Here is a 12,971-nt window from a genome sequence, read left to right on the forward strand (position 1 = left end):
GTGTCACTTACTAGATATTTTACCTGCTTTTAAAAAATGTATCAGATGATTTCAAATGGTTCTGGTACCAACATTTAAATGTGTTCTACATTTCTAATGGGCATTTGGCTGCGTCGAGGAACATATCTCATAGTCCCTCACAATCCATGCTTATTTTATTCACACCTTCTGTGCATAATTTAACAATCCACCTGTTCCTTTTTTCATGGTTCAGTGTCATAAACCAGATGAGTTATATCTCAATGGATGTGCCAATACACGAATGCTGCACATATTCATATATTTAAATATATATTCATATTTATCTGTATATTTCTCAAATGCCAGGCAAGATGCCAATTTAAATCCTCTGTTATACCACCCAAGACATGGCACAGCGCCCGCAACTAATGTGGTGAGCATCGGAGCCAGGCTGTGTTGGCGTTTGCGAGTCTCATCAATGCCCAGGCGAGCTGCCTGCTTTTAAAGAAACACATGATGTTTTTGGCGAGCGAGACAGGGACCTTCGCTACCATCAGCTTTACATTTGTATGCCTCATGCCTGATGCATAATTCATCCGCCCCATCAACAATCCGTCACCCATCCATCAGGAGTATTGCAAGTCTTTTCATAGAGGTTCAATGGGCGAGTTCAATGTCACTCTGCAATTCATTTGCATCGAACTCGAAGGGTCCCCGTGTCTCTGTGATATATTGTGAAAGATAATTATGGCATTGTTATGTGCTCCATCTCCGAAAAGAGGAAACTGGTAATTACACGTGCCCTGTGGTTAATCGACATACTTCTGAGCATTTTCACACCCTTTCCATTACAGGCGAATGAGTGAGCTGTCTGTTTTCCTTCTATCCACCGGCAATGGAGAATACCAACAAGGGGTGCTAAGTCCGGGCTTTCTGTAGCAAATCTGTACGTGCATGCATTGCATGCATTGCATGCGTAAAAACAGTAATATTGTCATTTGAAAAGGACAAGATATGAAATCGATGTTATTTTATGTTCAGTATTTATCAAAGGAATCAACTGAACATTCTCTGTCTCTCCTGTGATACTCCTTACATAGAGTGTACCCAGGCTCAATAATGTACATGATAAACTATAACTACAAAATAAATAAACACAAAAACATCTTATAGCATGACCATCCCCAGAGTCGAGCAACCCCCCCACCTGGCTGAGGCACAGACAACACTCACCTCGGAGAGCTGGGCCCGGTAGTGGGACTTGCTGCACTGCAGGAGCTGGGCGGCCAGGTTGCAGTCCTTGCGGTAGAGGTCCTGAAATCCCCCAAAACAGGAAACAGACAGGTGGGAGAGAGGCTCCCTCTGTGATCATCGCAAATTTATGATGGGACTCAGCCACACGTATGTGTGTGTGTGTGTGTGTGTGTGTGTGTGTGTGTGTGTGTGTGTGTGTGTGTGTGTGTGTGTTTGGGGCGGGGGGTGTCTGTGAGTCCTGGTGTTGGCTTCACATGGTTTTTATTTGGTGCACACTGCTTGCCCGGGGTTTGATGTAATTAAAATGAGCCATGGGACTTATCAACACGATTATCAATACAGTGCGCTCAACACGATGCCATGGCACGACAACACTGGGCAGTGCTGGGGCTGGAAAGTGTTCAGTAGAAAAAGAAACAGCTAAACAACTATTCTTAGCTCATGTTGACAAGAGTCTCCGCTGCTTTTGTGTGATAGACATATAGGTGGACAGACAAGACTGTGTCTTTTGTGTGATAGACATATAGGTTGACAGTCAGGATTGTGTGCATATATATGCTTGCCCACACATACAAGAGGGAGGGGAAGAAAAAGAGGAGAGATGAGGAGAAAGAGAGACTGAGAAATATAGATAGACATAGACAGATGGATAGATAGACTTGGCGAGAGACACAGAAATATAGATAGATATAGAATGTATATATATATATAGTATAGAGAGAGAGAGAGAGAAAGAGAAAGAGAGAGATAGAGAGGAAGAGAAGTAGAGAGAGAGAGAGAGAGAGAGAGATGGAGGGAGGGAGAGAATGCGAGAGAGAGAGAGGGAAGGAGAGAGAGAGGGAGGGAGAGAGAACGCGCGAGAGAGAGAGAGAGGAAGGGAGAGACAGAGGGGCTTACATTGTCCTCTCGTAGTTTCTCGATGGTCATCTTGGCCTCAATGAGGTGGTTGTTAAGGACGATGATCTCTCGGCTCAGTGCTCTCTTCTCGTCCTCATGGTGCTGAGACTGAGGGGAGGAAGGAGAAAAGGAGGGGGGGAGTGAGTGTGTGTGTGTGTGTGTGTGTGTGTGTGTGTGTGTGTGTGTGTGTGTGTGTGTGTGTGTGTGTGTGTGTGTGTGTGTGTGTGAGTGAGTGTTTGTGTGTGTGTGTGTGTGTGTGTGTGGTGTGTGTGTGTGTGTGTGTGGTGTGTGTGTGTGTGTGTGTGTGTGTGTGTGTGTGGTGTGTGTGTGTGGTGTGTGTGTGTGTAGGATGGGGGGGGGGGCACCTCAACACTGTCAGCAGTTTTCTGCCTGAGCCTCCCTGGCACTGCGGAGCTGCCTCTGAACTCACCCTTCATCCCCACCATCCTCATCCTCATCCTCGTCCTCTCAAAAAGTGCCTACCCCGTTGCGCTTAATGGCTAAATGGATTTACCTTAATTATTCAAATGAACTCGTCATTATTTGGACTGAAGCGGCTCTCGTGGAGCCTGTCAGGCGTGACAGGGCGGCAGAATGAGATGTCACTCGTCTCCAAAGCACTTTTACACGTGAGCGGGCAAGGAACAATGGGGACGGGGCGGGAAACGTGCGAGACACACACACACACACACTCTCTCTCACACACAGTGACCACAGTCTCACTTCATGACAGTTTGATCGATGAGATGCACACGCAGGAAGCTGAAAGACTTGTTCTAGAAACTTCCATCGTCCTCATCCTCCCCTACCTCTCCCACACGAACAAATGAATATCAAATGAGCTTTACGATACACACCATCCTACCCCACCCACCCACCCACCTAACCACATGCAAGAGAAGACAACATAGAAACGAACACCCATTACTTATTTGTCTGCTCTGACAACTTAATGGCCACATAAGCTTTATCCACTCCAAGCACCTCCAAGTCCACACAAGCACACCCAACTAACATGCCTGTAACATGCGCACAATAAACGCCAATGCAGTATGTGCTCCTAATGCGATGGCCAATGCAGTATGTACTCCTAATGCGATGGCCAATGCAGTATGTACTCCTAATGCGATGGCCAATGCAGTATGGACTCCTAATGCAATGGCCAATGCAGTATGGACTCCTAATGCAATGGCTAATTGCACCCCATTGAGAGTGCAGCGCCATCCTTGTCACACGAGAGATGTTTTTGCTCCCGGTGACAATAGACTCCCTGCCCCTCGGCTGCCGACACACACACACACACACACACACACACACACACACACACACACACACACACACACACACACACACACACAATAGACTCCCTGCCCCTGGGCTGCCGAGGAGGGATGTTATTAGTGTCAGCGGTGCCCTGGGTGCAGCATTGGTATTCAGAGTCACACAGACCATCTCTCTCTCTCTCTCTCTCTCCGCTGCCGTCGCTCCCCCAGTCAGCGTGTTTACACACAGTCGCAGCTAATCACGCATGCACGCATGGACTCATGGACACATGGACACATGGATGGGCCCCCAGATGTGGACATGTGACGTGGGACATCATATGCGTACTCACGTACGTATAACTATCTCTCAAATCTCTCATACATGCACACACACATACTGTACGTACACACAGAGACAGACACGCACTTTCCCTCGCTCTCTCTCTATTTCACACACACTAAAACACATACACACCCACACTCCCTGTCTTTCCTTTTCTCTCTGAGACACACACACACACACACACACACACACACACACACACACACACACACACGTACACACACACACAATAAAGTGGTCACACTCTGCTGCTTTATGAACTCACCGTCCTGTGGATCTTGTCTTCCAGGTCCTGGTTGATCCTCTGTAGGGCCGAGTAGCTGCTCTGTATTCTGTGGAAGTAAAACACACACACACACAGACACACAGACACACACACCACACACCACACCACACACACACACACACACACACACACACACACACACACACACACACACACACACACACACACACACACAGGCCGGTTACCACACACACACACACCATCAATCCGCCTCTTCATTACTGGAGCAAAGGCCACTTCCATCCCCTGCTGTGGCGAATCCCTCTGCAGCGCCTGAGCGTTAAGGCATATGAATAGATTATGCCCGTCGGTTTTCGGAGACACGTAGACAAAAAAAATACTTTACAGCACCCACAGCCGTCGGAGAACCATAAATGTAAGCGAGTCCGTCGACAAAACTGCGTGACCACGAAGTAACGGAGTCGTAGAAATATATTTTGGCCTTTAGAGTTCACCAGCAGCACACCTCCGCCACCGAACCACACCACGCCTGAGGGCGACGCCGGATTAGGACCAGTTTAAATGAAACAGGAAAACTCCATAATATAGAAAATAAAAAACTTGAATAAACACACGGTTTGACCTCCTACGGATTCTGCCATTAACAGATTTTTTTGTAGTAGTCATGTCCAGTATTGTAAATCCAAAGCTAGGATGTGATGTATTAGAAAATCTAGGCCTACCAAGTTCAGTCATTAACTCTGGCTCTCTGGCTCGAAACTTGTGCCACTTGGCAAATCATGGTGTGCAAGAAAGCAAACGGTGAAGGCATGTGTGCTCTGAATGTGGCAACTCTGCCTTCGTTACTAGCCAGTGAGATAAATAGAGGAGACAGCAGGGGTGCTGAGAAGAAGAAGTCTAGTCCCAGATGTAATAAAGTACATGCCGTCATTTCAGTTGAAAATAGCTTGGAAATGTAAATTACAATTCAGTCTGTGCATGTAGCTGCAGGAATGCAAATGCATGTAAAGACACACACACACACACACACATTTATTAAAGTCCTATGCCAGTAATCCCATCTGTGTCATGAACCATCTTTGTAATGAGCACTTATGTTTCAATAGATCCTTTAACCAGAATCTAAAAAAAGACTCATGTTTAATGATGAAGGATGTTGTGTGTGTAATACAACTGCTAAATCCAAACACCACACAAACACAAACTCAGTGTGAGTGTTTATGAACCTATGTAATGAATGCTTATCCATGCGTAGCGAACTACAAGCGTTAATGGCTTCAAAGTATATTTAGAGGTTAAAGCATCTGGGGACTAATATATAACTTGTCCTAACAATTTCTGTCAAGTGTGACAGTTAAGAATATATATGCATCGGCTGGGCCAGCAATTATGATAATGTCTCCATGTACATCCCCTTCTCTCCTTCCATGAAGCGCTTAAAAGGCTCACATGAATAAAATCTAATTCCGTAAATGACATAATGTGTCATCAGTCATGCATTAAGGCTTTGGGGATGGATCATTACAAATGCGCCCCTATCCTTAACACCAAGGCCCCCTGTTAGATTCAGTCATTCTAGACATGCTTTTATCCAACACGACGCACAGTGAAGGTGATTTGCACCTCAACTCCCTGGACGCTGAATAGGAGACTTTGAAGTAGCTTGATCCAAGCTCTAATAGTTAAGTTATGGGAGAACCAGGCTATTAGGCAATAAAGACTTGATCTAAGATCTAAGACTTGAGGAGATATCGTCGGACAACCTCTACAGAGCAAGGGACCGAACCTCTTTGCAGTTTGTCCTCTACAGAGCAAGGGACCGAACCTCTTTGCAGTTTGTCCTCTACAGAGCAAGGGAGTGAACCTCTTTGCAGTTTGTCCTCTACAGAGCAAGGGAGTGAACCCTTTTGCAGTTTGTCCTCTACAGAGCAAGGGAGTGAACCTCTTTGCAGTTTGTCCTCTACAGAGCAAGGGAGTGAACCCTTTTGCAGTTTGTCCTCTACAGAGCAAGGGAGTGAACCCTTTTGCAGTTTGTCCTCTACAGAGCAAGGGAGTGAACCCTTTTGCAGTTTGTGTTTGTGCCACGAGGGGAGTAGCCTGATATTGTTGAGCCCCCCTGATGAAATATCATCTCTACAGTCTACATCCCGAATCATCTCTACAGTCTACATCCCGAATCATCTCTACAGTCTACATCCCGAATCATCTCTACAGTCTACATCCCGAATCATCTCTACAGTCTACATCCCGAATCATCTCTACAGTCTACATCCCGAATCATCTCTACAGTCTACATCCTAAATCATCTCTATAGTCCACATCCCAAATCATCTCCATAGTCTACATCCCAAATCATTTCCATAGTCTACATCCAAATCATCTCTACAATCGACATCCAAATCATCTCTATAGTCTACATCCCAAATCATCTCTATAGTCTACATCCCAAATCATCTCTATAGTCTACATCTCAGGTCTATACTGACTGGCATGTTCTGGGGGGACACTGAGCTGAGACCCCTGAGTCTTTCAAGGTATCCCACTGTAATCAGCACCATGCTACACCTCTGGTGTGATGTTTCTCAGTCATCATCGCCATGTCACTGTCTATGTCTTGTGTAGGCTACTCCCCCTGCTCTCTGGGCACGTCAATCCCCCACTCTGAGCGTGAGAGACGGCCCCAGAGAGCACTGTACACATCCCCTAAGAGCTCATCCATCTCCAGTCGGGGTTACAGCACTGCCGTGACGATCTCTGCGCGTGAGAGACTGCCCCAGATACCACTATACGCATCCCCTAAGAGCTCATCCATCTCTAGTCGGGGTTACAGCACTGCCGCCATGACCGATCCATGCTCAGGGCTCAATTCAGAGAACCTTGAGTAAGCGAGGGGAGCGTGCTAACTGCACAGCAGCATGTCTGGCGATCAGCACATCTACGCGATCAGCACGTCTAGGTGAGGTGTCTGGATGGGGGTTTGCACTCCCTCACAGAGCCATTAGAAATAGATCCCAGCTCTGGTATCAGGGCTTCACTTTTGGATCCTCAACCTATTATGTTTTCATAGTCTTCACACCACTGCTGTTTCTCAGGAAACTGAATTATCCCCCATCTCCTTCTGGTTATCCATCCCTTACCTATCCTCATTATCACTCTATCTTCTCCTGCTCCTGTCCTCCTATTGGTCTGTCCATCTTCCTCTTCTAGCTCTCCTGACCATGACTCACATTGCAGTTCCTCCATGAGTTTGTCAAAGTTTTTCTCTACTTTTATCTTCTCTAACTCCACCTCTTCTCCTCCATCCTTCTTTACTCCCATCTTCCTCTCCCCTCGGTATCTCCCCATCCTCTAGCCCCCAACTCCCCAACACAGTTTTTCTCTCCTCTCTCATTTCCCCCCCATCCTCTCCCTCTCCCCCACACTCCACAGAACCGTTTCTCAGTGAACATGTCCAGCTGCCTCTCTCCACATTTCATTTCCCACTGTATCCCCCTCTCCTTCTCTCCTCTTTCCCCCATGTTGCCTCACCGGCGCAGTTTCTCTGTGAACTTGTCCAGCTCCTCCTGGGCGCGGCGCAGCTCTGTCTCCAGGTACTGGCGGGTGGAGTCGAACTCGCTCTGCAGCAGCTCCAGCTTGTGGGTGGTGTAGGCGAGACGCTTCCGCAGCTCCTCCTTCTGCTCTTGCAGAGCGCTGCGAGCATGTGTGTGTGTGTGTTTGTGTGTGTTTGTGTATGTGTTTGTGCGTGTGTGTGTGTGGGAGGGAGAGAAAGAGAGAAAGAGAAAGAGAGAGTGAAAGAGTCTAGAGATGGAGCCTCGACACAGAAGGCTACAGAAGGTTAAATTCCTGCCGAGAGGTTGAATACTGATGAATGGCTGCCTCCACTCTGTAAAGTTGATGTGCACTCTATTCCACTGCATACCTCACTGTTATATGACTACTACCACCATTACTGCCATTACTGTTACCTCTTCCTGTGACAGCTACAGTATAAGAGTGGAACTAAAGGGAATGCGTAATAGAAGTTATTAATACAGTAGAAGTTGTGTACATAGAAATGGTAGTGTTACTTGTTAACTGAAGAAACTGTAACAAAAAAATAATGGCAATATGTCATAACTTTGGGCCATTTAACCTTTCTTTCCAAATAGACAGAACAAATAAATACACTGATCTGTTCATGGTCAGTGGAATACTATGGAAAGAGAAATGTAGAGTCATTGACTTTATAGAATTATTATATGTCATCATTATATCATTATCATTACTGTTGAATTATCTTTCAAGGGTTGGCTGCCTGTGACACTTTTTTTCTCTCAGCATTAATGCAAAACATCTTCGCACATAAGCATTCGACAAACCCTGGGTTAATTACCAGGTCACGGTATATCAATATCCTCAAAAAAAAAAAAAAAAAAAAAAACTGACAATGTAATTAACAAAACCCCAGATGAAGTGGGATGACAATAACCCAATATGTGTGAGATGATGGATGGGTGGATGGATGCAGCAGACAACAGGAAAGAGAGAGAGTGAGGGTGATGGAAGGAGGCGAGGCAGAGCTGGGGGCTAATGGTGGGGTCCTGATGAAAAGGAGGTGGGGAGGTGGGGAGAGGGAGGTGGTAATGGCTGTCTATTGACATCGAGATAACAGATAGTGCCGAGCTCCCGGGTCACTACGCTGTCTCTTCTCTAAGTAACAGTGTTATAAATAGAGTGGTGACACACACACACACACACACACACACACACACAGCTGTGTGTGGAGACTTTACACAACACCCACACACTTACACACTCTACCACAGATACAAACATACAGTACATGTTCACACTATTTAACGCTATGGACAAGGGCACATACACATACACACACACACGTCCCTGGACACATATGGATATATGAACATATATAAAAACAGATACAGAATGATACTGAGAAACATACAAACACATACACCACTTGTACTAATGGCTGATTCACACACACACGCACGCACAAACACACACACACACACACACACACACACACACACACACACACACACACACACACACACACACACACACACACAAACACACACACAGTCCTCTTATTATTCTATACCCTGAGGGAACTACAGAGAGCTGTCCTGCTGGGCTGTGTATTTGTTTTTCTCCCAAGATGACGAATGGGTGCAAATTAAATGGATATGGAGATCAATCGGGTCCCACTCATATGCGGCTTGATGGGTCCATTAATACACCCACACACTGTATTATAAAATAAAAACACACACACACACACACACACACACACACACTCACACTCACACTCACACTCACACTCACACTCACACTCACACACACACACAGACTAGTCAAATGCTGCCTCTCAATACTCCCACCTCTGCCATGAAGACATCCTGACTTCATCGACCACTGCCCCAGTTTCTCCAGTGAACCCCGACACAACGTGTACAGCCCCACAAAAAAGGTCTTTGGCTTTTTCACACCAGCGACTGGAAGATGACCTTGTTATCACAACACATGGTACATTCCGCCGTTGTCAACTCATACTAGTAGAAGCACATTTGAAATGTAAACAGCCTGCTACACTGCCATCCCAGATTTCCTATTTGTGAGAGATAGACTTTTTCACATTTCTGTGATCCAATTTGAAAATCACTCGTACTTACACTACACAACGCATATTTTTTTTCCTTCACCTCCCTTTTTTCATTTTTTTTCCCTTTGTTTACAGTGCTTGGAACCTCTCGTTCTAGATATTTTTGCTTTTGTTAAACGCATCCCAGCTCCACCTCCATGCAGCGGTGGTGTGTTTTTCCCCCTCTGCTTGTCGTTGGCTGACTCTTGGAGCGGCTTTGATGTTTTAATTAGACCAGCACCTTTGGCTCTGTGACTCACCAGCCTCCACCGGTGCCGCAGATGGGAGTGAGAGGGAGCTGGAGATGATGTGGAGTAGTGATGTGACAAGAGAGGCTCAGCGCTCGCCCAGGTAAACACACACACACACACACACACAGGCACACACGGCTACACACACAACGGCCCTCCGAACAAAAATGAGGCCTGACTCATACTACACAACTTCAGTCAGTGTGTGATTGTTGAGCTGCGATGGAGAGGGAGACATGGCGTGGCTGCTGAGTGGTCTGATGTTTGATGGCCTTCGTGTCAGATTGGAGTGGATTGATTATGGACAACCCGGTGGGCGGATGAATTAGAGAAATGAAAGTGCATTCTCTTTCTCACTCTCTTTCTCTCTCTCTCTCTCTCGTCAAACTTTCTTTCTCTCTCTCTCTCACCTTTTCTTCTGATGTTTCCATCCATTCCTGGAGGTTTTGAGCGCGGTTTTCCCAATGTATATCTTTTTCATGATTCCTCTTTATCTTCTCCTCTCTCGCTCGCATGTGTGCCTTCAATTCTCTCTCCACTGCTGGGCCCCCAGATCCTTCTCCTCTCCACTCGTTCTCACCCTCTTCCCCCTCTCCACTCTTCTCTTCTCTTCTCTCCTCTCTTCTTTTCTTCTCGATCCCCCTATCCACCCTCCCTGCTCCTGTTGCTGTCCCTGCAGGTGTGATCTTATTCCCGGGGGAGTTGGTTAGCTCGTGGTGCCTGAGGAGGGAGAGAGCTGTCTGCCTGCGTGGAGCCTGCTGACGGAGCACGGGGAAACAGGCCGCTCGGTTCTCGTGATTAAAGAGCTGCCGCACCACACAAGGAGAGAGAAACACAGTATTTGTTTGCGAGCACACATACACACACCGACACACACACACACATATATATATACACACACACACACACTGTTAAAGGGACAAAACTGCGCACGCACACCAATGCACACTCAAAATACACACTTCCTCATGTCATGGAAAGCCACATTTATTTATTTAGCACATTTAAAAACAACATTTGCTATCCAGTCGAGGTGACTCAGCTGACAGTAAAAATAAACAATAATATCAGAATAAGTGATTTAAATGATTAAAAGACATAAATAAATAGATAAAAGAATAAGAGAAAAATAAACAGATAAAAAAACTGAAATATGAATAATAGAACAGAGGAAGGTTATCAAAACAATAAAACACAACGAACGAACCATCACCTAGTTCAAACCCAGGGACAGCCAGTGTATAAAAATGAATTTTCAATCTGATTTTAAAAGCGTCCAGGCAGGCCTATTCTATAGGACCTGTAACACTAAAATCTCAATCTCAACCTTTTATTTTAAAATTAGATCTCGGTAAAACCAATAACAGCTCATCTGAGGACCTTAAAGCCCATGCCGGAACATAGGGGGTCAGGAGATTGAATGCTGGAGCAAGACCGTTCACAGCCTTAGAAAATAACAGTAAAACCTTAATGTGTATCCTGAACCTCACGGGGAGCCAATGTAGAGCAGCTAAAACAGGTGTGATGTGCTCTTGGTCCTCGTTAAAAGTTTGGCTGCAGCATTTTAGACTAATTGTAGCTCGGAGAGTGGTGCTTGGATGACACCTGAGTAGAAGGCATTACAATAGTCCAGCCTGGAAGATATGAAAGCATGCGCCACCTTCTCACAGTCTACCAGGGGAAATTCTACACTTTAGCAATTAGTTGATAAAATGAGGCACTAACCACAGACTTTATTTGCTCATCAAATGTTTAATTCTGAGTCAAAAATACCCCAAGGTTCTTTACAACAAGTTTTTTGTGTGGTGTAAATGAACCAAGTATACTGCTAGCGGTCAGGGAACCAAAGATAATCACCTCTGTCTGTTTTCATTAAGTTTGAGAAAGCTATTTCCCATCCAGTACTTGATATCCTCAAGGCGGTCAAAAAGGGGCTGTAGATCATCATGTCCAGGACTGAGAGGTAGATAAATCTGAGTGTCATCTGCATAGCAGTGATAAGAGATCCCATGCTTTCTAATAAGAACAGAAGGAGACCTAGAATTGAACCTTGAGGGACTCCACACGAGAGGGGGGCAACGTTTGATGAGATGCCATCCGTAATGATAAAAAAAAGGCCCTATTAGATACATAGGAGGCACACCGCTGAACCGCCATTCCCTTAATGCCAACGAAGTGCTTCAGCCGCTCAAGTAACACTCTATGGTGCAGGCCTTAGAGTCAGCTGTGAGCAGCAGATCATTTGAGACTTTCAAAAGGGCAGGGTCAGTGCTGTGCCCTGTGAAGAACCCTGATTGGTACATGTCTAAGATCATATTCTCAGTCAAATCCCTTTGTAATGTAATAACCACCTTCTCAATGGGAGCTAAGAGATAGGTCTGGGATGATAGGAGGGTTAATCTGGATCCAGGTTTTTTTTCTGCTTTTTTTAACCACTGCATGCTTGATGGATAAAGGTACAACCCCAGACCAGTGTGAAAGTGTGTGGGTGTTGTGTTTAGTCGCCACACACAACTGTGTGTGTGTGTGTGTTAGGGTGTGTGTGTGTGTGTGTGTGTTTGTGTTTGTGTGTGTGTGTGTGTGCACACTACTACCCACAACATAAAACCCCTCCTTGAAAGGACGGGATGATCTCAAATCTGTGAGGCAAGTTGTGGCTTTCATATGGGACACCAGGAAGTGAGGCAGGGAAGTGATACCACATTAAAATGATCTCACTATTAGAGGCATGCAATGCATTGTGACAGTCGAAAGCTGATGTAGAAACTGGGGGTTAAGCACTGATAGTGCTGAGTAAAACCCTAGGCCTATGGTGGTTCTGTCCAAAAGCAATTCCTGGCTTTCTTAACAGCCTCTTGTTAATTTTGTGAGCAGTTAGGCTCGATGTTATAAGATACCTACAGACTGTCCTTTTTCCGTTTGCACTCAGCCCTTCTCCATATATCAATGTCTGCATGTTGTCATAAAACCAGGGCTGAGAAGGAGGCTTGTGTCTGAACATTTTCAGAGGTGCAATAGTGTCAAGGACTGAGGTACACGTAACGTAAGTCATCGACGTCTGAGTGGGAGTTAGACAGAGAACCAGGTTTAAAGGAAACACAAAAGAGGC

At 45.7% G+C, this 12,971-nt stretch overlaps 1 protein-coding gene across 1 annotated transcript in view; it reads right to left on the reverse strand.

Moving 5' to 3' along the window:
- LOC105899418 overlaps nt 1–12,971 on the reverse strand; it is a 29,878-nt gene that overhangs the window by 2,331 nt on the left and 14,576 nt on the right. The window contains exons 3-6 of the mRNA XM_031581475.2: nt 7,496–7,657; nt 3,986–4,052; nt 2,113–2,220; nt 1,195–1,275 (exon numbers count right to left, since the gene is read on the reverse strand). Coding sequence (XP_031437335.2) covers nt 1,195–1,275; nt 2,113–2,220; nt 3,986–4,052; nt 7,496–7,657 — 418 coding nt within the window. The remainder of the gene's footprint in view (nt 1–1,194; nt 1,276–2,112; nt 2,221–3,985; nt 4,053–7,495; nt 7,658–12,971) is intronic.

Source organism: Clupea harengus, chromosome 15 (assembly GCF_900700415.2).
Source record: "Clupea harengus chromosome 15, Ch_v2.0.2, whole genome shotgun sequence".
In the NCBI taxonomy this organism is placed as follows: domain Eukaryota; kingdom Metazoa; phylum Chordata; class Actinopteri; order Clupeiformes; family Clupeidae; genus Clupea; species Clupea harengus.